This window comes from Carassius carassius, chromosome 20, assembly GCF_963082965.1.
Source record: "Carassius carassius chromosome 20, fCarCar2.1, whole genome shotgun sequence".
NCBI classification, from domain to species: Eukaryota; Metazoa; Chordata; class Actinopteri; order Cypriniformes; family Cyprinidae; genus Carassius; species Carassius carassius.
In genome coordinates, this window is record NC_081774.1 from 30702755 (window position 1) to 30729083 (window position 26329).

General features: G+C 38.2%; 1 protein-coding gene across 1 annotated transcript in view; it reads left to right on the forward strand.

Moving 5' to 3' along the window:
- LOC132095929 (corticotropin-releasing factor receptor 2-like) overlaps window positions 1–26329 on the forward strand; it is a 54092-nt gene that overhangs the window by 20041 nt on the left and 7722 nt on the right. The window contains exons 3-5 of the mRNA XM_059501017.1: window positions 23754–23839; window positions 24844–24950; window positions 25660–25777. Coding sequence (XP_059357000.1) covers window positions 23754–23839; window positions 24844–24950; window positions 25660–25777 — 311 coding nt within the window. The remainder of the gene's footprint in view (window positions 1–23753; window positions 23840–24843; window positions 24951–25659; window positions 25778–26329) is intronic.

Consider the following 26329-nt stretch of genomic DNA (forward strand, 5'->3'; position numbering starts at 1 on the left):
TTATCTTACTATCACTCTCTGTTTTTTAAAGTGGTAAAACATAACTTAATTCACACCATATTTCTGATATTATCGATCAATCTTATCAGATTAACTTTGATCGTTCACTTTTATTTTATATCCGTGAGTGCAGTACACCTGCAAAGCGTTAGCACTCGTTAGCTTGTCATTAGCGTTTTCATTCGAACCTATCGCTGTTTTATTTTCTCCTCTCCCTCGCTCCAGTTTTTCACAAGTTCATCAAACAACCGCAGTAAGAATATTTCATCAAGCACGGTGAGTAATGGCTTCTCCCGTCATTGTTACTTGCACCTCTTGCCACATGTACAGTTTATCTATCTCTGTCGCTGATGAGGGATTCACATGTGATAAATGCAGGGAAATAGTTAGGCTGACAGAGAAGATTTCAGAATTAGAGACACGCATCCAAACTTTAATTGAGGACAGTAAGAATGTTAGGGCTCTAGATACGGCTTTGGATGCGTCTAGCTCAGGGATTCCTGTACATAGTTCGGTTCCGGAAACAGAGCCCCAGCAGCAGGGCAACTGGGTGACGGTGAGGCAGCGTAGTCGTGGGTCAAAACACCGCTCTTCTGTTCCGATCAAAACATTAAACAGGTTCTCCCCACTCAGTGATGCACCCACTGAGAAACCTGATGAAAGTGCTCTAGTTATTGGTGATTCTATTGTATGGAACGTGAATATAGAGACACCAGCCACCATAGTCAAATGTTTACCGGGAGCCAGAGCGCCTGACATCTTGGCAAATTTAAAAGTGCTGGCTAATGCTAAACGTAAATACAGTAAGATTGTTATTCATGCCGGCGCTAATGATGTTCGACTTCGCCAGTCGGAGATCACTAAAAATAACATTAAAGAGGTGTGTGAACTTGCAAGCACGATGTCAGACACTGTAATATGCTCTGGTCCCCTCCCTGCTTACCGTGGTGATGAGATGCATAGCAGATTGTCATCACTCAATGGCTGGATGTCTAAGTGGTGCCCACAGAATAACATAGGTTTCATGGACAATTGGACGAGCTTTTGGGGCAGACCTGACCTGTTGAAAAGAGATGGTCTTCATCCCTCCTGGGGTGGCGCCACTCTTCTCTCTAGAAATATGGCAAATAGTCTTAGTGTTTATACTTGTCTAACTGGGGCCCAGGTCAGGAAGCAGACAGACTGGCTAAACCGACCGTCTGCTAGCTGCCTCCCGTCACAGAGGTCAGTTAATTCTCAGCACATAGAGACTCTTTCACCTAGATATCACACTATAGAGACTGTGTCTGTTCCCCGAACTAGAAAATACAAAAAACGTCCAAACCAAGTTAAGATTAACAATTTAATTGAGGTTCAACAAATAAAAAACAGAAGCAATATGGATAAACAAATGATAAAGCTTGGCTTATTGAATATCAGATCCCTTTCTACGAAAACACTTTTTGTAAATAATATGATCATAATATAGATGTACTCTGTTTGACAGAAACCTGGCTAAAACCTGATGATTACATTATTTTAAATGAGTCCACCCCCCAAGATTACTGTTATAAACATGAGCCACATCTAAAAGGCAAAGGTGGAGGTGTTGCTTCAATTTATAACAACGTTTTCAGGATTTCTCAGAGGGCAGGCTACAAGTATAACTCGTTTGAAGTAATGGTACTTCATATAACATTATCCAAAGAAACAAATGTTAATGATAAATCCCCTGTTATGTTTGTACTGGCTACTGTATACAGGCCACCAGGGCACCATACAGACTTTATTAAAGAGTTTGGTGATTTTACATCCGAGTTAGTTCTGGCTGCAGATAAAGTTTTAATAGTTGGTGATTTTAATATCCATGTTGATAATGTAAACGATGCATTGGGATCAGCATTTATAGACATTCTGAACTCTATTGGTGTTAGACAACACGTTTCAGGACCTACTCATTGTCGAAATCATACTCTAGATTTAATACTGTCACATGGAATTGATGTTGATGGTGTTGAAATTATTCAGCCAAGTGATGATATCTCAGATCATTATTTAGTTCTTTGCAAAATTCATATAGCCAAAATTGTAAATTCTACTTCTTGTTACAAGTACGGAAGAACCATCACTTCTAACACAAAAGACTGCTTTTTAAGTTATCTTCCTGATGTATCCAAATTCCTTAGCATATCCAAAACCTCAGAACAACTTGATGATGTAACAGAAACTATGGACTCTTTAAATAAAGTTGCTCCTTTACGCTTAAGGAAGGTTAAGGAAAACAGTTTGACACCACGGTATAATGAGCATACTCGCACCCTAAAGAGAGCAGCCCGAAAAATGGAGCGCAGCTGGAGGAAAACAAAACTAGAGGTATTTCGTATTGCTTGGCGGGAAAGTAACATATCCTACAGAAAAGCATTAAAAACTGCTAGATCCGATTACTTTTCTTCTCTTTTAGAAGAAAACAAACATAATCCCAGGTATTTATTCAATACAGTGGCTAAATTAACGAAAAATAAAACCTCAACAAGTGTTGACATTTCCCAACACCACAGCAGTAATGACTTTATGAACTACTTTACTTCTAAAATCGATACTATTAGAGATAAAATTGCAACCATTCAGCCGTCAGCTACAGTATCACATCAGACAGTGCACTATAGACCCCCTGAGGAACAGTTCCACTCATTCTCTACCATAGGAGAGGAAGAATTGTATAAACTTGTTAAATCATCTAAACCAACAACATGTATGTTAGACCCTATACCATCTAAGCTCCTAAAAGAGGTGCTTCCAGAAGTCATAGATCCTCTTCTGACTATTATTAATTCCTCATTGTCATTAGGATATGTCCCCAAAACCTTCAAACTGGCTGTTATTAAGCCTCTCATCAAAAAACCACAACTTGACCCCAAAGAACTAGTTAATTATAGACCAATCTCGAATCTCCCTTTTCTGTCCAAGATACTAGAAAGTTGGTATCCACACAATTATATTCCTTCTTAGAGAAAAATGGTATATGTGAGGATTTCCAGTCAGGATTTAGACCGTATCATAGTACTGAGACTGCTCTCCTTAGAGTTACAAATGATCTGCTCTTATCATCTGATCGTGGGTGTATCTCTCTATTAGTTTTATTGGATCTTAGTGCTGCGTTTGACACAATTGACCACAACATTCTTTTGCATAGACTTGAACACTTTGTTGGCATCAGTGGAAGTGCATTAGCATGGTTTAAATCGTACTTATATGACCGCCATCAGTTCGTAGCAGTGAATGAAGATGTATCCTATCGATCACAAGTGCAGTATGGAGTACCTCAAGGCTCAGTACTAGGGCCACTACTCTTCACGCTTTATATGTTACCCTTGGGAGATATCATCAGGAAACATGGTGTTAGCTTTCACTGTTATGCTGATAAAACTCAGCTCTATATTTCTTCGCAGCCCGGTGAAACACACCAATTTGAAAAACTAATGGATTGCATAGTCGATATAAAAAACTGGATGACGAGTAATTTCTTACTGCTAAATTCTGAAAAAACAGAGGTGTTAATTATAGGACCTAAAAACTCTGCTTGTAATAACCTAGAACACTGTCTAAGACTTGATGGTTGCTCTGTCAATTCTTCGTCATCAGTTAGGAACCTAGGTGTGCTATTTGTTCGCAATCTTTCCTTAGAAAGCCACGTTTCTAGCATTTGTAAAACTGCATTTTTCCATCTCAAAAATATATCTAAATTACGGCCTATGCTCTCAATGTCAAATGCAGAAATGTTAATCCATGCATTTATGACCTCAAGGTTAGATTATTGTAATGCTTTATTGGGTGGTTGTTCTGCACGCTTAGTAAACATACTACAGCTAGTCCAAAATGCAGCAGCAAGAGTTCTTACTAGAACCAGGAAGTATGACCATATTAGCCCGGTCCTGTCAACACTGCACTGGCTCCCTATCAAGCATCGCATAGATTTTAAAATATTGCTTATTACTTATAAAGCCCTGAATGGTTTAGCACCTCAGTATTTGAATGAGCTCCTTTTACATTATAATCCTCTACGTCCGCTACGTTCTCAAAACTCAGGCAATTTGATAATACCTAGAATATCAAAATCAACTGCAGGCGGCAGATCCTTTTCCTATTTGGCGCCCAAACTCTGGAATAACCTACCTAACATTGTTCGGGAGGCAGACACACTCTTGCAGTTTAAATCTAGATTAAAGACCCATCTCTTTAACCTGGCATACACATAACATACTAATATGCTTTTATTATCCAAATCCGTTAAAGGATTTTTAGGCTGCATTAATTAGGTAAACTGGAACCGGAAACACTTCCCATAACACCCTATGTACTTGCTACATCATTAGAAGAATGGCATCTACGCTAATATTTGTCTGTTTCTCTCTTGTTCCGAGGTCAACGTGGCCACCAGATCCAGTCTGTGTCCAGATCAGAGGGTCACTGCAGTCACCCGGATCCAGTACGTATCCAGACCAGATGCTGGATCAGCACCTAGAAAGGACCTCTATATCCCTGAAAGACAGTGGAGACCAGGACAACTAGAGCCCCAGATACAGATCCCCTGTAAAGACCTTGTCTCAGAGGAGCACCAGGACAAGACCACAGGAAACAGATGATTCTTCTGCACAATCTGACTTTGCTGCAGCCTGGAATTGAACTACTGGTTTCGTCTGGTCAGAGGAGAACTGGCCCCCCAACTGAGCCTGGTTTCTCCCAAGGTTTTTTTCTCCATTCTGTCACCGATGGAGTTTCGGTTCCTTGCCGCTGTCGCCTCTGGCTTGCTTAGTTGGGGACACTTCATGTACAGCGATATCGTTGACTTGATTGCAAATAAATGCACAGACACTATTTAACTGAACAGAGATGACATAACTGAATCCAATGATGAACTGCCTTTAACTATCATTTTTGCATTATTGACACTGTTTTCCTAATGAATGTTGTTCAGTTGCTTTGACGCAATGTATTTTGTTTAAAGCGCTATATAAAAAAAGGTGACATTGACATTTAGCACAGTCTTTTAATTATTTTCTACTTTACTTCATTTTGATTTACTTTTATTGACGGAGCTCTGTTGATGGGGAGCGATGAGCTGGTGTAATGGCGCCACCTTGTGGTGTATCTCTTTACCGCGACCCACTGTAGCTGCCGTCTTCAACTCGAGTTTCTCACCGGCGCTGGGCTGGGCGAGTTTTCACTGTAACTCCTCAATGACAACACTGCACATGGTTTCTCGAGTACGGGCGCATTTATTAGTTTTCTCAGATGCGATGAGACGCCTTGAAAACTAGAGGACAGAGTAAACAGTGCAATTAGACACTCCATTTTGGTTTGCTAACACACAATTGTAAAATAAATTTAGCTACCTCGTGGCCGCCTGTCACTTCAGGGGTCTTAAGACGAATATCGATTTGTGCATTTTCTAGCTGTGTACATTGAACAGTATAATCAGCACAACACAAATTCACAATTACAGTTATTAAACATGTACAAAACAAGTACCTTATGCAGCTGGATAGCTAGCCTTTGGAAGCTGCCTTAAACGTGGCTCTCGCTCTGAAAGTCTTGAGCATGTGAGGGTGTGTCTATTGTACCTGTGGCCCGATAGTCTCTCAAGATCTCGTCAAATCTCGCAATACTAGTGGTAAAAACCAAAAGACAATAACTGATGTAAATTTATAATAAAACATACTGCATCTTAAAAAAAAATAAAGACACATTTTATCCGTGTGAGTAATAATAATAAGATTCAACAAAAAAAAATATTCCCTTTTTTCTGAACAAAAATCAACTTTATGCATGAATCCTTTCAATGACACAAGACATCTGTTGATAAGTAACTCTGCAACTACATCAACTAGCAGTCATTAGAGTATTAGTATGTCTGCTACTTTAAATATATGCTAACACTTTATTTTGATGGTCTACCAACAGATAAACTGTGTCTTTGCAAGTACGTCAACTTATTTTACCATAATAGATTCTACCATTCTTGACCATACTAATACTCTAATGAGAGTTAGTTGGCATGTAGTTGCAAAGTTGCTTATAGTCAGTTGATTAAGGAGACAATCAAAATAAAATCCAACCATATAAAACACTGGATTCTTTCAGTTGAAGTGTTAATCTCACATCAATTAATAAACATTACCTCCCCAGGACACACTCAAATAACACTCAACATCTAACCACTCACAAGCTGTAGTAAGATACTGTGCAGATCTTAAATAATGTCAAGATATGAAACTATTATACTGTAAATGAAGTAGATTTAATATGGTGTTCATTGTGTGTTATAAATAATCATACTCTTAAACTTATAACCACAAATACATAAGTATTATATGATGTATTATAAATGTTGTTATGATCATTCATGAGTTGATATAACATGTAATAAGTTTTTTATAATGCATTATGCATTTATTATAATGCCATAAGAAAAAAGTGTATAAACATTAAAAAGTGTATAAATCACAAATTTTTCTAAAGTGAAACAGTGAAAAGCAGCGGGGAGAGTTCTTTTTTACCTTCCCTGAGTCCACTGAGTTTTAACAGACCCCCTAAAGCATCCGATGGATTTGGTGGGGTTTAATTAAGAAAGAATGAGGGAAAATCAGGTGAGAGGAGGCAGTGCCTCAGTCATTCTTGTAATGCATGAGGAAGGCAAAGATTTTTGTGCAGTAGTTTATTTGAAATACAAGTGAAGATAATCCAAACAGATATGACATGTGATAAGAATCAAAGCATACAACATAACTCCCCAAATCTCTTAGATATGACCTCTTTGTCAAATCAAAATAAATCTTTAAACGGCCAGAAAACATGATTTGTGGGTTTTTTAGTGAGCAATCAGCCTGATGAAACAAAAGATACATCTCTCTGACTATGACCAGAGTTTTGGTGACTGATGATCCAAAAATAAGTTGACAATTAAAAAGAACAGCTGAGCATCAGTTCATAAATAAAATATTATAGATTATAGATTTATTATAGATTATTAATTAATCACATTAATGTTTATTGAACTAGGAAAATGTGACAACATTAAGTGCAACTGGGACATGAATTTGCATTTTATTTATACAAAATAAATGCTCAAATCTGTGAGGAATTTTCCTCCTCATTTCAGAACACCCTGCCTCTGCCCTGGAGATGTGCCCAGAGTCACATGGGTTAAACTCATGCGAGTCGACATGTTTGGATAAAATATGGTAATGAAAGTGGTTGCAACAGATTGTAATGCATATTTCAACACTTCAAGCAAAAGTCTGCCATAAACAACACTCATAAGTATGCTACAACATTCTACTCATTTGACATGTATATATAAATTGTAAATTGAAAAAAACCTTCTGTTAAAAAATATGATAAGATTTCCAGTCATGGTTACCAAAATTTTTAAGTTATAGGGATTAAAACAAATGTAGCTGTCCATCAATTCTAAGCAATGCTAGTTTCTGTACCTTCCTGCTGTAAAGGGTACTGTTCAGAGCATGTAGCAATATTAGATAATTTAAAGGGATAGTTCACCAAAAAAAATCTTTTTTTTTTTACTGATTCTCAGGCCTTCCCAGATGTGGGTGATGTTTGTTTTTCTGCAGGGAACACAAAATTAATACTTTTCAGAGCTCTTCATGTGTAACAGTTAAAAGTGTTAATGTTATTTATTTCACCATGACTATTGTTTATGTTCAATTAATCATTTTTGGGTGACCTCTGTTGGTGACCTCAGGCAATAAGTGGGTCATTAAGCTTTTTAGCCATTAAGCCACTCTCCTCTGTCCGGTAGATAAATCTTGTGCTGAGAAGTGGTGTGTAAAGTTTGCTGCTGACATTCTACTCTGAACGAGAGTAGGCATTGCTTTTGCAGTATCAAACCTGAATTACTGTTTGCTGACAAATTTGTACAGTCTTTGTGATCTGCACTCTGAAAAAATAATGTGTTGACTCAGCAAAAAAACAAACAAAAAAAAAAAAACAGCTGTTTGCATCAATCATTTTTATTCATGACAATTAAATTATGATCAGCTTACAAACTGCACTGAGCTAGAGGAACCTAATAATTTGTAGCAAAAAAATATAATGTAGATTATTTTTCCCCCTATATGCTCCGCCTTTCTGGAATGATTTTTACAAAGCTCATTGTTCTGAAAATTGAGGTGCTCTGATTGGCCAGCTATCCAGTGCATTATGATTGGCCGAATGCCTCAAGCATGTGATTGAAATGTTACGCCCCTTAACATACTGTCATGCTGTTTCCCGGTGCGACATGACAAAAACATTAAAACCCATAGTAATCAAGGCATTTGTTGCATCCAGTTGGGACATGATTATGGATTATAATGACTTATACTGCCTTTTCACGTGTTTCATTGAGTATCGCGCTGCGTAAACATAAAACCATGTCTGCATTTGTGATCAGAGAAAAGAAAAACAACAAGCTCTGCTCTACACTGCTCAAAACTTGAGTTTGAATCATCAGTGGCAAACCCTTTACATATGTAAATGTACTTAAAGACTGTGAGTCAGAACAGCCGGCATTGTACTCTACTCCCAGGACCACGAGACAGTCCTCCATAAAATGCACTGCACACATCTGAAATATTTGGGTTGAACTGTTCTGGAACAGTGTTGTAAATACAACTAAACCACTGATTTCTAGTCGTGTGCTCTTTTGGAAGGCCAAACAAAGTATTTTAGCTTTCGCAACAAAACACAGAGCATCTTCACAACATGGCAGCTGTGTTGGCAGCAACGATAAAGCTACACCTTCTTTTTTACGTGAACATTTGGGCAGTGTTATGCAAAAAAATATACAAAGTTACATTCCACCCCTTTGGCCACCCCACTCAAAACTGCAGTTTTTGTACTATTTTCCTTTAAATTAATGCATTCATTAAGATGCGGAACTGGCACATTTCTTTGCATCCGCATCAAAAGGGAAACTTTTCAGATGCGGACTTCAACTTCACCTCAGCACTAGGCGCAAGTCAACCGAACACGGAAAAGGTACAGCAGCCAAATGAGCTTCAGTAGAACAACAGTGACAACAGTGAGTCTGATGAGATGTTGTTAGGCTGTCGGTAAAACAAACTTTCCTTTCCTGTCAATGCTTTTACAGTATTCATGGGACACTCTCTACAACTGTACAAATATGCTGCGCATGCTCTGATTGCTTCATCATAAATAAACGCAGAAGAAATTCTGAACATATAACTTAGCTCTGTCTTCAGTTAAGTAATGAAATTACTAAAAAGGTCCAAACTGTGCATGCAGTTCATTTCAGAACGTCTCTCAAATGCATGCACTAAAATATAATCTGCAATTCCGGATCACAATATAAGGCACAAGCTGATATGTACTTTTTTTTTTTTTTTTTGTAATTGATGCACAAGTAAATGTGAGCACAGTGCACTATATTTCTATATTGAAATAATGAAGATTTCTGTGCCGCCAGCAGACTGGTTGCTGGCCCCTCCTTGACCACCCCTATGAAAAGATCCCGGCTCTGCCACTGATTAAATTATGTAATGATCCACTTTATTGTGCCAACAGAACTAATCAAAATATTGTTGGGAACTTAAGAGGTTTAATTAAATTAATACATTATAATTCTTTTACTTAAAACCATGCATTCCCCTAAATTATTTTTAGATGTTGTGCTCAACAACATCTCTTAACCATGGTAAAATCAATGCATACTCTTGCTATGTTGTACTCAATTTGATATGGACTAAGGATTGTGATGTGTAGTGAGTGCAGTCAGGTTAATTGTTGCAAAACTTATTACAAGACTCTGTACTCCCCTATATATATATATATATATATATATATATATATATATATATATATATATATATATATATATTAGTGCTGTCAACGTTAACGCGTTAACACATGCGATTAATTTTTGTCTGGTTTAACGTGTCAAAATATTTAACGCAATTAACGCAGCATCCGTATTTTCTGCCATCCGTTGGCTAGCTTTACATTATATGATCACCCTCTTATTCGTTTAAATGCTTTTAAACATTTCAAGCGTGGCAAGACAAAAGAGAATGCGCTGTCTGTGAATGCCCTTATGTGACACATACACACGTACACACACACACACACACACACACACACACACACACACACACACACACACATACAATGCATAGACAGGGCGCCAGAATCCAGTTCTCTTAAGCCCTTGAACTAACAATAAACATCCCAAAGTGCCAGTTTTGTCGATTATCCTCATAAGAGCAATCTTAAATGATTTATATAAAGTCTAAAATGAACAAAAAGAGTTGTGAGAGAATGAGGCGAGATCCATAGACAGTATATAAACGGTGAGATCCGCGTGTCTGTCTGCTCTTAAAGGGACAGCAGCCAATAAAGCTTCCTGTCAGTAAAGTTAAAGAACAAAGGGAACAGAGAAAGTGACTAGCTGCTCTTGACTAAATAACTTTTGTAGCTTTAATAAGGATTAACTATTTAATTTATAGTTTATGCAGTGCAGACTGCATATAACTTTGATAACTTTATTAAATTTCTGTATATTTCCTAACTGTTAAGACAGGAAGGGCAGGAGTAAACATGACATTTATTATGTTAGCATTGTTTTAAGTTTACTTAAATTAAAAACTGTTATATTTTTGAAGCCTAATAATAAATGTAAAAATAAAAAAAAAATCAGTAGCTGTATTAATATCATTCATAAAAAGATGCCATTTAAACAAGTATTTAAAATATACTGTCTTTATGTTGTTTCTACATTAATTTGATTAACTGTGAAATTATTACATTAAAAAATATATTAAAAACGTACAAAAACATTTATTTTTTTTATTGCGATTAATTGCGATTAATCACAGAAAAAATGTGTGATTAATCTAGTTAAAGTTTTTAATCGATTGACAGCACTAATATATATATATATATATATATATATTTTTTTTTTTTTTTTTTTGAGGTCAGTAAAAACCTGTTTATGACAATAAATTCCATGTCACCAATTTAAACTCTACTCAGTGTATAAATGAAAGAAGGGAGGGGCTGGAGTATATTCCTAAGAGCAAAGAGAATATAGTGAGGAGACATGAAAGCACCTATTGTGAAGAGACTTCTAAAGAGTCCAGAGAGGAGTGAGCATTTGATTCTCCCAACATATGTGCCAACACTGATGTGAAAAAAAAGGGTTTCAGAGAATCAAACCATTTGTTTTTTGTCTGGGGGCATTGTGCCAAAATAGGGGTGTAACGATTCACTCGTTTTCGCGATGCATCGATTACAAACCCTGTCGATTCATATGCATCGATCTTGAAACATGATTTTTGAATCGTGAATCGCCGATCTTGGACAGCAATCGATTCAAAATGCTAAGAATCGAATGAATCGCGATTTCTATAGCGATTCAATGCTTTCAAAATGTATACACATTAAATTACTACACGCACAAATTAATGGAGACCTTGAAGAGTGTTCGTGAATCGTGCCTCTTATCTGTCCTTCACGCGCTCCACTGTTTACCGCCTGAGACTGTCACAGGATTGCGCTCGCGCTCCGTTTGTGTCTGACGCAATGGCTCAGTTTGTCAATGGCTCTCTGCATCTTACCGACGGAGTTACCGGAGCCGTCGACAACTGTGTTTATTGCATGGACGGAGCAGAAATGTAAGTGTCTAAATCATACGCACAGTTCCACTGAATGATAAATGTGTTTAAACAATGCGGATGAACCGAATATACGAAGGAAACTTTTAAAATTAACCACAGCATTAACAACGACCTTGAAATAAGAGCACGAGATTTAGAGATGAAGACGTTTTCACACTGAAAGAGAAGCGATCTCGCTCTCATAGACGTGCATATCTGCAGCTAAACTGAATAAAAGCAGAATGAACTGATGAAACTAAAAAAAAAACACAAACAATTTATGAATGATGCAGTGCTAATTGACATTTATTACAGTACAGAAACTATAAAGTATATTTTCTACCTTATTCTGTGCAGAAAATTTAAATAATTGCTAATTAAATGTAGCCTAGTATATAAAACAATCATAAAATTGCCATTAGGAAAAAAATATATATTACAAATGATTGATTATTGTCCAGCAGTGTATTTGATTTATTACAGCTAATTGAAAGTAATTAAAAAAGTTCCTTGTAAAAAAGAATTCCTTGTAAAAAAATAAAATAAAATAATAATAATAATTATTATTATTATATAGGCTACATACATAAAATGATTGTATTTGACATTTCTGTCACTTCTGAAATTATGGCTATGCCCCTGGTGTGACAAAATGTTAGCTTATACATAATACTCTTTAAGCTCTTTTTTAAAAACTTGGCTTACATACATTTTTACGTATGCCATGTCGCATCATTAAACTAGCATTTAACAATGGACAAAAGGTTTTTTTTTTTTTTTTTTTTTTTACCTATGGTTCTCTAACCATAAATGCTACTGTAATTTGCCCCCTGACTAAGTATTTAAAGAATTTAGTAGAAGCATTTAAATAATCCCGTGAATGCACTTAAAGAATGCAGAATCGAATCGTAATAAATTTGCAAAAATCGTTCTTGAATCGAATCGAAAACCTATGAATCGTAATTGAATCGCTGCCTTGCCAAAGATTCACAGCCCTATGCCAAAATCATTGTTTGAAAATCATCTTTAATATAATGTTAAATAATCAAAGCTTATTCATTAGAGGAGTGTAGCATTTTAAATGATTTAAAAAAATGAAATGTGTAATTACAAAATGACATTTCAACCACACACATTAGCTACTCTTAAGTCAGTCACAGACACAGTCACGTGACCTTAATTGATAGAGGAAGGAAGCGAAGAAAAAAAAAGTGGAAAATGAAAAACAATGCATTAAAAATGACTTGCTTGTGATGGAGAAAGTTGCTTAGAACCAGTGGTGTAATTTTAACAAAGTTAAAATACTTTGTTACAGTACTTAAGTATTTTTTGGGAGTATCTGTACCGTATTTTCCGCACTATAAGGCGCACCGGATTATAAGGCGCACCTTCAATGAATGGCCTATTTTAGAACTGTTTTCATATATAGGGCGCACCGGATTATAAGGCCCATAAACAGAAGATACTGCAGTCAAACGTTTGAGTGGGTTTGTGTGATGCATCCACTAGATGGAGCTGTGCTAAAGGGAATGTCAACATTTTGACAGAGCGCCTTGATCCATATATAAGGGATTACTGGCGATTACTGGCCGGATTATAAGGCGCACTGTCGTTTTTTGAGAAAATTAAAAGCTTTTAAGTGCGCCTTATAGTGCGGAAAATACGGTACTTTATTTCAGTTTTTGTATTTCAGCCAACTTTTACTTTTACTCCACTACATTTCCTAATTAAAATGTATACTTTTACTATGATACATATCCCCGAAGTATATTCATTACTTACTACTAGTGTTGTCAAAAGACCCGGTACTTCGGTACCAAGTCGGTACTAAAAAACTAAAAAAAAATTTATGTGACGGTACCAGGTTTCTTTAAGTACCGGTAGTACCGAGGTCCCGTTCAAACCCGGTTCAGCGCTATGATTTCCGCACTATGTGTTCTGCGCGTCTCTGTGTGAATTAATGAATGGCAGAAACGTGCGGGTTTGTTTACTACATAGACCGAAGCTCATGACGCTTGCATTAATTTCAGCATCTGAGCTTCAGAGTTCTCTCTCCATCAAGCGATCTGAACTTTTCAGTTCATCTCAATGGACGCACAGCGCACCTGTAATTGATGCTCTGTAAACTCTTTGTGAAGGCGCACGACTCACCGTCGCTTTACTGACAGCGCTGTTTCTCACACATGCAAAGAGAGAGAGAGAGCGAGAGTCTTACCACGCTGAATCGACACGCTATATGTAAACTATTCTTTGTTGTCTTCTCCAGTCAAAATAATGGAGTTCATATAGAATTATTCATATTCATTTTCAAACAAGCAGAAGACATAACGGTTTCTCCGGTAGTGGGCGGAGCTAATGCGCAAATGGCAATTTCATTGGCTGGCGCTGATTTCTTACCGTCCCTGTTTTGATTTCAGCAAATCATTTTGACCGAACACAGACAACGTGATTAATATTCATGAACCCAGCAGCTCATCAATTCATAGTGCATTGTATATACATTGGTATGATAGTAGAATTAGTAGTAGTATTGTCTTTTAATAATAATTAATATGATTTATTACTATTTTTTACAGAAACCCTCAATGACCAAAAATATCTTAAGCATCACCACCAGTCTTAAGTTCAGTTAAAATGACAAATATGCATTCATTAGCTAGGCCTAAAAGTGAATTTTTACATCAAGGTGTTGTGCAAGAAATATTACTATTATTTAGTAAAATGTATGTGATGCTGCTACTACTGTTGAAAAAAATTATAATACTTTATTTTTTAGAGAAATAAATCACAATATTTCTTCCATGTTTTAATTTTAATAGCAAATCCCCTTTATTTACCAAAAATAAAATGTGTTTAAATTTCAAAAAAATAAAAGACAAATTAAATTTGGGTGAAACTTGTTTACTGTTTTTCATAATTATATAACTTGTAGAAAAACTTTAAACACAGTTGTAAATAAGTATAAAGAATGGCATTGGTTTTATTTTTAGTGCTAAAAAGTTATTTTTATTTTTAATAAGCATATTTTTGTGTTTTGCTTTGGTACCGAAATTGGTACCGAGAACCGTGGATTTTCACTGGTATCGGTACCGAATACTGAAATTTTGGTACCGTGACAACACTACTTACTACAAAATGGTCAGAAGAACAAAGACTGCAGGAAAGCAGGTTTGACAAATCAGTGGTCTGTTAGACTCCTAAAAACACCTTTGCTCATGTGCAAACAAGTGTGCGGCTGCGCTCCACACACAACCGCGGATAATTTCATTTTCCACTCAAGTCGAGTCAAGGGTGTGTGATATACAGCATCATCTGCGATAATATGGTAAATGTTGTTGTAAGTTATCAAGTATGGCTTTTTCACCAAAGCACAGACAGAGTGCACGCACATTAATTTATTTGTCTATTAACACTCAATATTCCAGGCATTTTAAACTGTAGTCGGCAAAAATGCTTCTGTATGCTTTTTATTAGTGGTGGGCCGGTATCGACGTTAACGTGCTGCGTTAACGGGAGACTCTTATCGGGCGATTAAAAAAAATATCGCTGTTAATCTATTCTCAAAGTTGGTTTGAGAGCTGGGTCTATACCAGGCGAGCTATGATGACTTTCACCTTGATATTTTAGCGCAGATTTATACCTAGCCGAAACTGTAGTATGGAGCCAAAAGAGTCTCAATAAAGATAAATGCACACACTACATTCACATATGCACACACAGGATTCATACATGCACACACATAATTTATAAATACACACACAGGATACACAAATGCGCACAAAATTCACAAATGCACACACAAAATTTAAAAAGCACAGAAGATGCTTTTTAAGGGGGGAAGTGGGGGAGAAAGCGTGTGTGTTCTTTGAGTCTGTAATGTAAGGTTTCATACGATTGTAGTGGATTATTTTTGCTTTTGCCCCCGGTCTGGATACATCCTGCACCTCGAAATTAACAGGGGTGGAAATACCAGAGGGGCATATTGGTTGCAAAACCTCATAGGGGCCGACCCAACGTGGAGACAGTTTGTTATGGCGGTGGGCAGGATCATCCACTAACACCAAGTCACCACAGTTATAAGGAGTGTACTTTAAACGACGATCGTAGTTCAGGCGTTGCTGATCTTGTGCCTTGTCTCGGTAAGCAGTTGCAGAATGATAAGCAGCGGTCAATCTTTTGCGCAGCTTGTTTGCATATTTGGAAGTCGTGGCCTAATGGTTAGAGAGTCGGACTCCCAATCGAAAGGTTGTGAGTTCGAGTCCCGGGCTGGCAGGAATTGTGGGTGGGGGGAGTGCATGTACAGTTCTCTCTCCACCTTCAATACCACGACTTAGGTGCCCTTGAGCAAGGCATCGAACCCCCAACTGTTCCCCGGGCGCCGCAGCATAAATGGCTGCCCACTGCTCCGGGTGTGTGCTCACAGTGTGTGTGTGTGTTCACTGCTCTGTGTGTGTGCATTTTGGATGGGTTAAATGCTGAGCACAAATTCTGAGTATGGGTCACCGTACTCGGCTGAATGTCACTTCACTTTCACTTTCACTTTCACTTTCACTTTCATATGCTGCTGGTGTGCCCGCTGTCGCTGTACTGCAAGCATTATCATTCTGGAGCACTGTGTCCAGGGAGATGCGTGCCTCACGGCCATGAGCCAGAAAGAAGGGTGTCAATCCCGTACTAGTGTGCTTGGTGGTGTTATAAGCCAATGCAACCTGCGGGAGGTGCTTGTCCCATTCTGTGCCAGATGCAAAAAGATGTTTGGAAAGTTCATCTTTTAGAGTACGATTAAAGCGTTCCACAGCCCCGTCGCATTGAGCGTGATAAGGGGACATACGAAGCTTCTTAATTGACAACAATTTACAAAGGTGCTTTATGAGGTCGGACTCGAACTGTCTGCCCTGGTCAGAGTTTAGGGCCTCAGGGACACCATGTTGTGGAACGTAGCGGTCAAAGATGCAGCCTGCTACGGAGACAGCCGTTTGATCCTTCAATGGGTAGAGATTGACAAATTTGGTGTATAGGTCCATCATTACTAGAACATAACGGTTACCCTTGGTAGAAATAGGCAATTCTGTTATGTCTGCAGCCACTATTTGAAATGGACGGTCCGGGGAGATAGGAATGAGTGGTGCCTGAGGTCGGGGCACAGGAGAACGCCTTGACTGACAAGCAGCACATTGGGAGCAATGTTTAGCAATGTCTGACGACATGTAAGGCCAGTAAAAGGACCGCATGGCTCTGTCCAGTGTTTTGGCCACACCATAATGACCCACTGAGGGGTGTCCATGGACATGACTAAGGATCTCAGGAATAAATGATGTAGGAATGACAACTTGCAAGGCCTTGTCACCACAAGAGTTGCGTGAATGTCTGCATAACACCCCATTATGAATAACGAGGCGACTTAACTGTGCCCACAGTTTTCTAAGGTATGATGATGCGTCACGTAGCCTCCATAAGGGTGGTCTACGTCCTGTTTCCATCCACGGAACAGCAGCTAAATCCGGATCTGACATTTGTTGTTCTATAATGTTCCAATCACTTTGGATTTGAACCATATTTGCTGTTGTGTGGTTTGGACCATGCATGGGCAAGGGGCATTTTTGTCCATGGGCAGTGTTTGGGAGTGTGCTAACATCGTTTTTTCCTGCAAACATTCTGATGTGGTCTGAGTTGCGGCAGAGACAGTCAATGCATTGCTCTGGAGACACCGGTCCGGTTCCCGAGGATCAGTCTCTGGCCATCTAGACATGGCATCTGCATTAAGGTGTTTAACTCCATTACGGTGAATGACATGCCAGTCATAAAGATCCAATTCTATAGCCCAACGTGCTCGTCTACCTGTGGGGTCATGATCTAAGGGAAGTTTCTTGAGACCAACCAAAGGTTTATGATCAGTAATGATGGTGAATGGATGACAAGCAAGTGCCGGAAATGATGGACCGACCACACAATGGCAAACAATTCCCGATCAAAGGTGGACCATTTTCTTTCCGCAGCAGATAGAACATGGCTGGCGTATGCAATGACATGCTCTTTTCCATCTACTTGTTGTGACAGAACAGAGCCTAGTGAATGAAGGGAAGCATCAGTGTAAAGGATAAAGGGAATTGAAAAATTTGGAAATGCCATTATTGGTTGGGACGTCAGTTCCTGTTTCAGTACACCGAAAGCTTCATCTGCTTCTGCTGACCAAGAGAATGGTACTCCTTTGTGTGTGAGATGGTACAAGGGTTCTGCCGTGCATGCAAAATGTCTAATGAATCGACGATAGTATGAGCACAGACCCAGGAAAGCCCTGACCTGCGTGGCTGATGTTGGAATTGGCCATGTCTTGACTTTGTCTATGTTTGCTGGGTCTGGCTCGACACCGGCACTCGAAACACGGTGGCCCAGGAAGGTAACAGAAGAACATGCCAGATGGCACTTGGACGGCTTAAGTTTGAGTCCAGCTGTACAAAATCGCTGAAAAACTTCGCGCAGATGCTGCAGGTGTTGGGGGAAATCAGCACTGTAGACGATAATATCGTCTAAGTAGATCAAACAAATACTCCAGTGCAAACCCCGGAGCACGAGCTCCATTAAGCGCTGGAAACTGGGTGGGGCATTCGAGATCCCCATTGGCATCATACAGAACTGATATAGGCCTGTACCAGTGGAGAAAGCGGATTGCTCTTTGTCACTTGGAGTGAGTGGTATTTGCCAGTAACCAGCAGTTAAATCAATTGTAGTAAACACTCTGGCCCCCGAAAGTCTATCGAGGGTATCATCTACCCGAGGAAGTGGGTGCGAATCCTTGATGGTGACGTCATTGAGACATCTATAATCTACACAGAACTGGTGTGTGCCTTCTTTTTTCCGGACCAGTACTACCGGAGCTGACCACGGACTGTGAGATTCCTCGATGACGTTATGATCCAAAAGCCTCGACACCTCTTGCTGTAATACAGCCTGAGTAGCTGGTGACGTTCTATAAGGGCGCAATTTTACTGGAGCCGCGTCACCTGTGTTGATACTATGTGTAATCAGGTCAGTTTTACCATAGTCATGAGAATGGGAGCTAAAAATGTTAGCAAACTCCGTCAACAGATTTTTGAGCTGTACCTGTTCTTCGGCATTTAAGTTTGTATTCTCCAAATGCACATCAGGCACTGGATGAGCAACTTCTGTGGAAGTGGTCACAGCTGAGACTAATGCATACTCATCAAGTGTATTGCCAGTGACAGAGAAAATCTGACCTAATGGGCATCCAGCCTCAAGAGAGACTGTTTCGTTGGTCGGGTTAACAACTCTAACAATGCCCCTCCCCTTTTGAACAGATGTCAGTGTTCGTGCGATGCCTAACATCATGACTAAAGAAGCCTGAGGTTCCAGTATAACTATATATGTGTCTGTGAAAGGATTTGCTACCCCATTATCTTTGACAGAAATTGGGATTGCCATTTCTGACATAGGCGGGACAGTCACCTGAGCAATAGTGACAGCAGAGCTTTGCACTGGAATCAGGGACTGGGGTGGTGAGAAAGGCACTGACGTGTTATACAGTTGTAAACTTGCATGTGGGATGTCAACAGTTACGGCATGTTCAATTAGAAAATCCCATCCTATTAGAACAGGATGAGTAGCTATACGTACCACATGGAAAACATGAGAAAATGTTACATCTCCAATATGTATGGGAGCTATGACAGAGCCAATTATGTCCAATAGCTGTCCGGTTACAGATGACGCTAACACAAATGATTTACTGATAGACTGGGTAGACAAAACTGGAATTGATTTACGACATTCATCTGTAATGAGGGACAGACCTGACCCAGTATCGACCAAAGCATGGAGTTCGGTACCCGCCAGTGCAATTTGGATGAATGGTGTAGGTGGAGTAGCTTTAAGACTAACTGTATCAGAATGGACCATTAGTGGAGATGAAGCTGGCATTTGGTCCCCAATGAAAACTTCTACTCGTTTCCCCGTTGTGGTGAGGAAGGCCCCTTGTGAGGTAGGGAGAAATGCACACGTTGTGTGGGTGATTTTGACAAACTCTGGGAATGTGGGGGTGTCGATGGGGAGCTGTGTCTGTGGTAACTGGAAGTTCTGTACTGTGGGCTTGGTGAGGGTGAACGAGCATAACGGGTTCTGTGTTCATATTCAAAGTCAGACCGACGGTCTCGTGTAGGCGAGCGGCCAGAGCTAAAGCTACTATAATAATGTTTATGGGGGGTATATTTGTCAGATTGTGTAGTGTGATAAACTGGTGACTCACGACTGCGGGAGGAAGGGGAGTAGCTGCGATGCCTTTGAAGTCATCCTTTGGAAGTGCTCGATCAGTTTCTGAACGGCCGTGGTAGTATCGTGGGGGACAGCAGTCATCCTGCGGGTGTTGTTGTCGACCTCGCTGTGTACATTGTGAAGAGCAGCAGCAGCCCTGGTTGTAGTGATGACCGTCTCGGCTGTAATGCTGATTGTCACGGCGGTAATGGTGGTCGTCCCGGCGGTAATGTTGATCGTCCCGGCGATAATGGTGGTCGTCCTGATCGGACTGCCGATGGCGCGCTGTAATGTCATAGTCCACTGCTGCACAGGTCCGATGTGGAGAGTGTGTGGAAGATGTCACATTGTCCTGAAGGCTGGAAATCTGCTGCGAGAGCTGGTCCATGCGTTCATCAGTTCGTCGCAGGTGAGATTGCAGGTAAGGCATGCAGGTTGGTTCGGAGTTCAGCAATGGCTGATGCTAGTTCAGTGATGTGGGTTGCAGACACTGTGCTGGAAGATGGTTGTGAATTTACAGTCACAGGCATAACAGCTGAAGGGTTAGCAACACTAATGGCCAACTGAGCACGTTCACATTGAGTGGCGACTTTCAAGGCATTAGCTAACGTTATAGCCCCGTGCTCATGGATTTTTTAGCTGAAGTGATGGATCTAAGCCGGTCACAAATCTGCAAAAAAATTCACAATTCCGTGCTGCTGTATCATAATGAGAAAATGCTTCAGTCACTAGATTTGTGAGCTCGGCCGCATAGACTTCAAGAGGTTCTTGTGGTTTATGGGGACGAGCATTCAAAAAAAGTCTGAAATGTGGCCAAAAAAGTTGTACGTCCAAAAACAGTGCTCAAACTGGCTTTAGTCGAATCGTAATCAGCTTTCACCGCAGTGGAGAGAGACTGCCAGTATGCAAATGCTGAACCAGTAAGCTTTACTGGGAGAAGTTTGGACTTTTCCAGTGGTACAGCTGAGACATTTAATGCTACTTCGAATCTCTGAATCCATGCACTAAAAGGCTCCTTACCATCTCCAGAAAAAGGAGCAGGCAGATCAATTTTAAATGGCATATGTGAACTCATTTCATCTGCAGCTTGTCTGTCTCTCTGTATTGCAGCTGCGTCATTCTCGTCATCCGCCCATTTTAATGAGGGGGGGGGGGTGTGTGCACGTAATCCAAACTTGCAAAAAGAGCACGTGAAAAAAAAAATGTAACAGTATTTCAATGGCTCTGCAGGATAAAGCGGTGATATTCGCATCGTTCAATATGGAGAAAAACAAGCGTCCAACAGAAAAAAAAAGCCAACCAGCGCTGCCACCAGTGTAACGCGCGTGAGTATTCACTTGCTAAAGTTCTTACCCAGCGCTGTGTCGTGGTTTCTTGGCTTCGTTCTGTTATCCACACTATAGAGAGGACACTGGCAAGGAGCTCGGGTGATTATAACACTTGTTTATTGAACAATCAGAGGCAATATTCCAACTTGACCGCAGCCGATTACAGAGTGCGTCTTAACTCTCCCTCTCTCTCATCTCAACAAAACCCCGCGTTCCTCCCCTCCCGCGATCTCAATCGCGGGGCGCTATTCTCGCGATATTAACCCAATTCCTATTTAAAGTCATAGAACATTATAACTAAATTTCACTTCCTACATATATATGGTTGTTACAAAATGTAGTAATATAATTCCTGTTACACAAGTACTTAGTTAAGTGAAAAAAAGTGTTGTTACCAATGTCCTGTTACACATTTGTACATACACAAACCATTCTGAGGGTTGTTACATGTGTGTAGTTACAGAAATATTACAGCTGCAGATACTATGTACCAATGTGTCAAAACTTACACTGTAGTTACATACTATGTACACATTTAGTTACTAAGTTCACAGGTATTAGGGACACTTAATATAACTGGACCAATTCATGTTTACAGTGAAGCTTGCGTACATACATAGGTTACTATTTCCTTATTTACTTAAATCCCATAAAATACTGTACACTACACAGACACTGTTTGCATGATATGTCCATTATAAATACAGTTTAAAGAGATACAACTATAGGTAACTCTTTAGTTTAGAGACTAATTCTCAATTCTCTAGTTGCTTTTTAGCATATTGACTGTTTATTAGTACTTATAAAGCACATATTAATGCCTTATTCTGCATGAGCATATTTTAGATCCCTTAATTCTACAACAATACCTAAACTTAGCACCTTGCTTATTAATAGGCAGCAAATTAGGAGTTTATTGAGGCAAAAGTCATGGTTAATAGTTGATTCAATATTACATTCCTGGGATATTAAATACTTATTGCTTTTCCTCTGAAACAGAAAATAATTCATAGAAAAGGTTACTTTGCAGCTGTTTGAGATGCTTAATGTGTTTAAAATAATTTTAGGTGGCAGAAACAGCGCTTCTACTGTAATGAGGCTTATCCTGTTTTCTCAAGAATAATATGGGTTACCAATTCAAACACTGCCAACATAGATCTATTGATATATTAATTTAATAAAACCAATCTAGATTGATCTAGGACTGCAGGGAGCAAATTGGGGTAGCGGTTTGGGGAGGTCCGATTCCCCTATAAAGAAGACATGACCCCCACAAAGGACATCTAAACAAGGTGTGGGGCATGAAGTTAAAGTTGTAATATACATTTATTTACCTGTAAATATAAAGTTACATTTATAGCTCTGACTGGTTATTTTTGGTCACCCCTTACATGGCCAGTTGAATTAAATACATTATTAAAGCTTATTCAGGGACCTGCATGTATTGTATGGGTGAAAAAAAGAGCATAATGTACAGTAAGTGTTTAGTATACATATATACACAGCTGATACATCAAAGACTCCTTTGTACCAGACAGGCTTAGATATACTGAAACCTAGCTCATTATATTTCCAGTTTCAGCTCTGGGCATGTCTACTTCTGTTATTAGGCTTGAGATATCAGTGATGGAAGCTTAGTTTCTTTTCTTTTCTTTTTTTAACTGTCAGAAAATCCTTATTATTGATTTTTCTGGAGCCTTACCATACAGCTGCACACACACTCTTTAACAGGTACTTGATATCCTTAATTAAAATTTCTGTAAATTTTAACTTTCAAATTGTAGCCAGTTTTCTCATCTTTTTTGTCTTCTTATTTTCAGTTTTGTAACAGAAACATGTAAATTTTATCAGCCAGAACATGTTCAACTGAGGATATTTCTCAACTCACCTCCATTAAGCATGCATAAAAGTGACAGAAATACTCAATTTGTAATTTGTATTGTTAGAGTTTTCAATAATCATTTTTATCACTTTTACCTTTAATACTAAGATGTAAAGATGTTCAAGATTGTTATAATACTAAGATGTAAAGGAGTTTGCCGAAAGTTAACACAAATGACATATTACATTACAGCAAAGTTAACAGGATCATTCAAATCATGAATTGGGAAGATTTTATGTTTTCTGGTAACTAGAGGACTGGTTTTGGATCTGAGTGTTAGTTGCAGATCATCTGACAGCTAGTTTGGTTAATGGGTGATGGGTTTTATGGGTGCATTTGCCATAAATGTATTGCCTTGCCATGATTAAATCATTCAAGATATAATTATAAAGATATAAAGTATATAAAGATATAATTGTAAATGAATAGGCATAAATTAAAATCAATCCACTCAATCAATCAATCAATGATACTTATAATAATGGGCAAATTATATATAATAATAATAATAATTTAATAATCTGACTGAAATGACTTCTTCATTCAGTATGGATAAAAACAGGTGACTGTGAATTATGAAGTTCTAAGAACTACACTGACTTATGAACTTCTTTCTCATCTCTGCAGGAATTGCATACAGAGAGTGTCTGGACAATGGCACTTGGGCACTGAAAAGTAACTACTCCAACTGTGAGCCCATTTTAGAGGAAAAGGTGGGTAAATGTGCAAGAAAACCTCAACTGGACATTAATTTTCTTTATTTATTTCTTGCTTTCTTATTATATGCCTTTGCATAAAGTTTTAAATACAGCTGTCAAGTGAGTTACAGTAAATTTGACACCCTTCCTTTGATCTGTTTTCCAAAAGGAAATGCTGTAATAACATTTCTCCCATTGTCCTCTTCACCAGCTGCAGTGTTTACTCTACTGTTGTTTCTATGGTCTTCAATAAGTAAATAAGATTTAAAAAATATATAAAGTAATAAATAAATATATAAAATAAAATAAAAATATTATCTTTGCAAGATTTGTGCATTATATATATATATATATATATATATATATATATATATATATATATATATATATATATATATATATATATATATATATATATATATATATATATAATTTACTTAGGGAAAGCAACTGAAAATGTTTTATCAGATTGCTATGTCAGTGCTCTTTCACTTTATTGTTTACAGAATCCAAAATGCCTCTGGCCTAAAATTCCGAATGGCATTCAAATAGCATGTTATTAATTTAGCTCAATTATTTTGTGATCATTGCATGCTATGGAGTAGCCTGTATTTGACTGTAAAAAATAAATAAAAATAATAATAATAATAATAATTGAAAAAAACCTGAAAGTAATCGAAAAAAATAGTAAACATTAATGGATGCTGTGTAACTGATGTACAGTATAGTCTTCATCTTACTTCTCATTTCACATTACTTCTGTGTGCAAGCATTGTGTAAAAGCACAATTGGATGCCTTTAGTGCTGCATCACAGTTTTGTGACCTCATTCAAGGACTCATGAGAAATAAAGAAATTAATCTGTTTCTAGTCTTTTGGAAGCTTCTATAAAATATCAGTCACTGAGTAACAGCTCTTGATTTGTGCCATAATTGCAATCATTTATTATCATTTCATATGTTAGGACACTCCTTCTTTATTTTTTTTATTATTCATTTATTATTAAACCTTTTTTTTCAGAGAAAGTATCCTATGCACTACAAGATAGCCCTCATCATCAACTACTTTGGTCACTGTATATCTGTTGGAGCTCTCATTATCGCTTTCATTCTCTTTCTGTGCTTGAGGTAGGTGTGTTGGTGTATTTTCAGCACCATACATTCTCAGAAATATAGGTGCAAAAGCTGTCACCGGGGCATTGCCTTTCTTAAAAGATTCATACTGTACCTAAAGTGTCCATTTTGGTACCTCAAAGGTACATATTAGTACTTAAAGTATACATATTTGAGCCTAATAGGTACAAAAGTGTACCTTTTAAAAAGGTACCAGCCCAGTGACAGCTTTTGTACCTTTATTTCTGAGAGTGTAGTGTGTGAGTAATACGTTGTGCTGAATTCAATGGAGAAAATTTATATTTTATGAAAATGATGGAAACTTAGATTCTAACGAGGATCATATATATGCAGTTTCTGTCATTTTTTTATTCTAATTGCATGAGCTAAGGTTGCTGATGTAATGCTCAAACAAATCACAATTTTTTGATAGCACAACAGTCAGAGTGTTTCCACTCATCAGGTGCAATTTAAGCATGAATCACTTGAAAATAAATAAAACATAATCTTTAAGTATGCAGGATAGAAAGTGTTACTGAACATTTCCTTAAATACATCTTTTAGAAACAACTGTTGTTGCTAACTCTGTCTCTGGCTCCTCTTCCTCTTTTCGTTTCATATTCATGCACATTTAAGTCCTTAATCAGCTCATGCAATGCTAAAACTGTGTAACAGTGTAATTTCTGAAATGATTGTTTCATTGATTTATCTTTTTAAATTCAAGGAGCATCCGATGCCTTCGCAACATTATCCACTGGAACTTAATTACGACATTCATTCTGAGGAATGTAATGTGGTTTTTGCTTCAACTGATCGACGAGAACATTTATGAGACGAATGAGGTATGAAGCAATTCTAAACATACTTTTCAGCCTACAGTCTGTAAACCCATCAGAAGGTTTCTAACATTTACATTTATAATGTCGCCAATCGATTCCTGACCGATATTGTATTACTGTATTACTGAAGATGTTGTAGTGGGTATTTTTTTCTCTGTAAAATACTTAAGTGTTATTTTAGTCTGCTGGTATCTAGTGCCTCCTTAGAGTCTTCCAGCATTTTTATTTCAAACTTGACAAAGTAATTGACTAGGGATGGGACGATAACCGGTTTTATCGATAACCGTGATAAAATGTGCTTAAGGTTAGTAATATCGTTTAAAAATTAATTATCATTAAAACCGTGTTTGATTATCGCGGTTTTAATAACTCGCTATTAAATCATGTCCAGCCAGCAACAGTCTGACGCAAGCGCAACGCACAATGTTTTTTTGTTTTTTTTTCCGAGAAGGAATGGCGAAAGTCAGTGACTTTTCTATGCTTTTCTATGCTTCTACACTTTTTATTGTAAGGAAGGAAATGCCACAGAATTTAATCTTTCTTTAAATTAAGTGC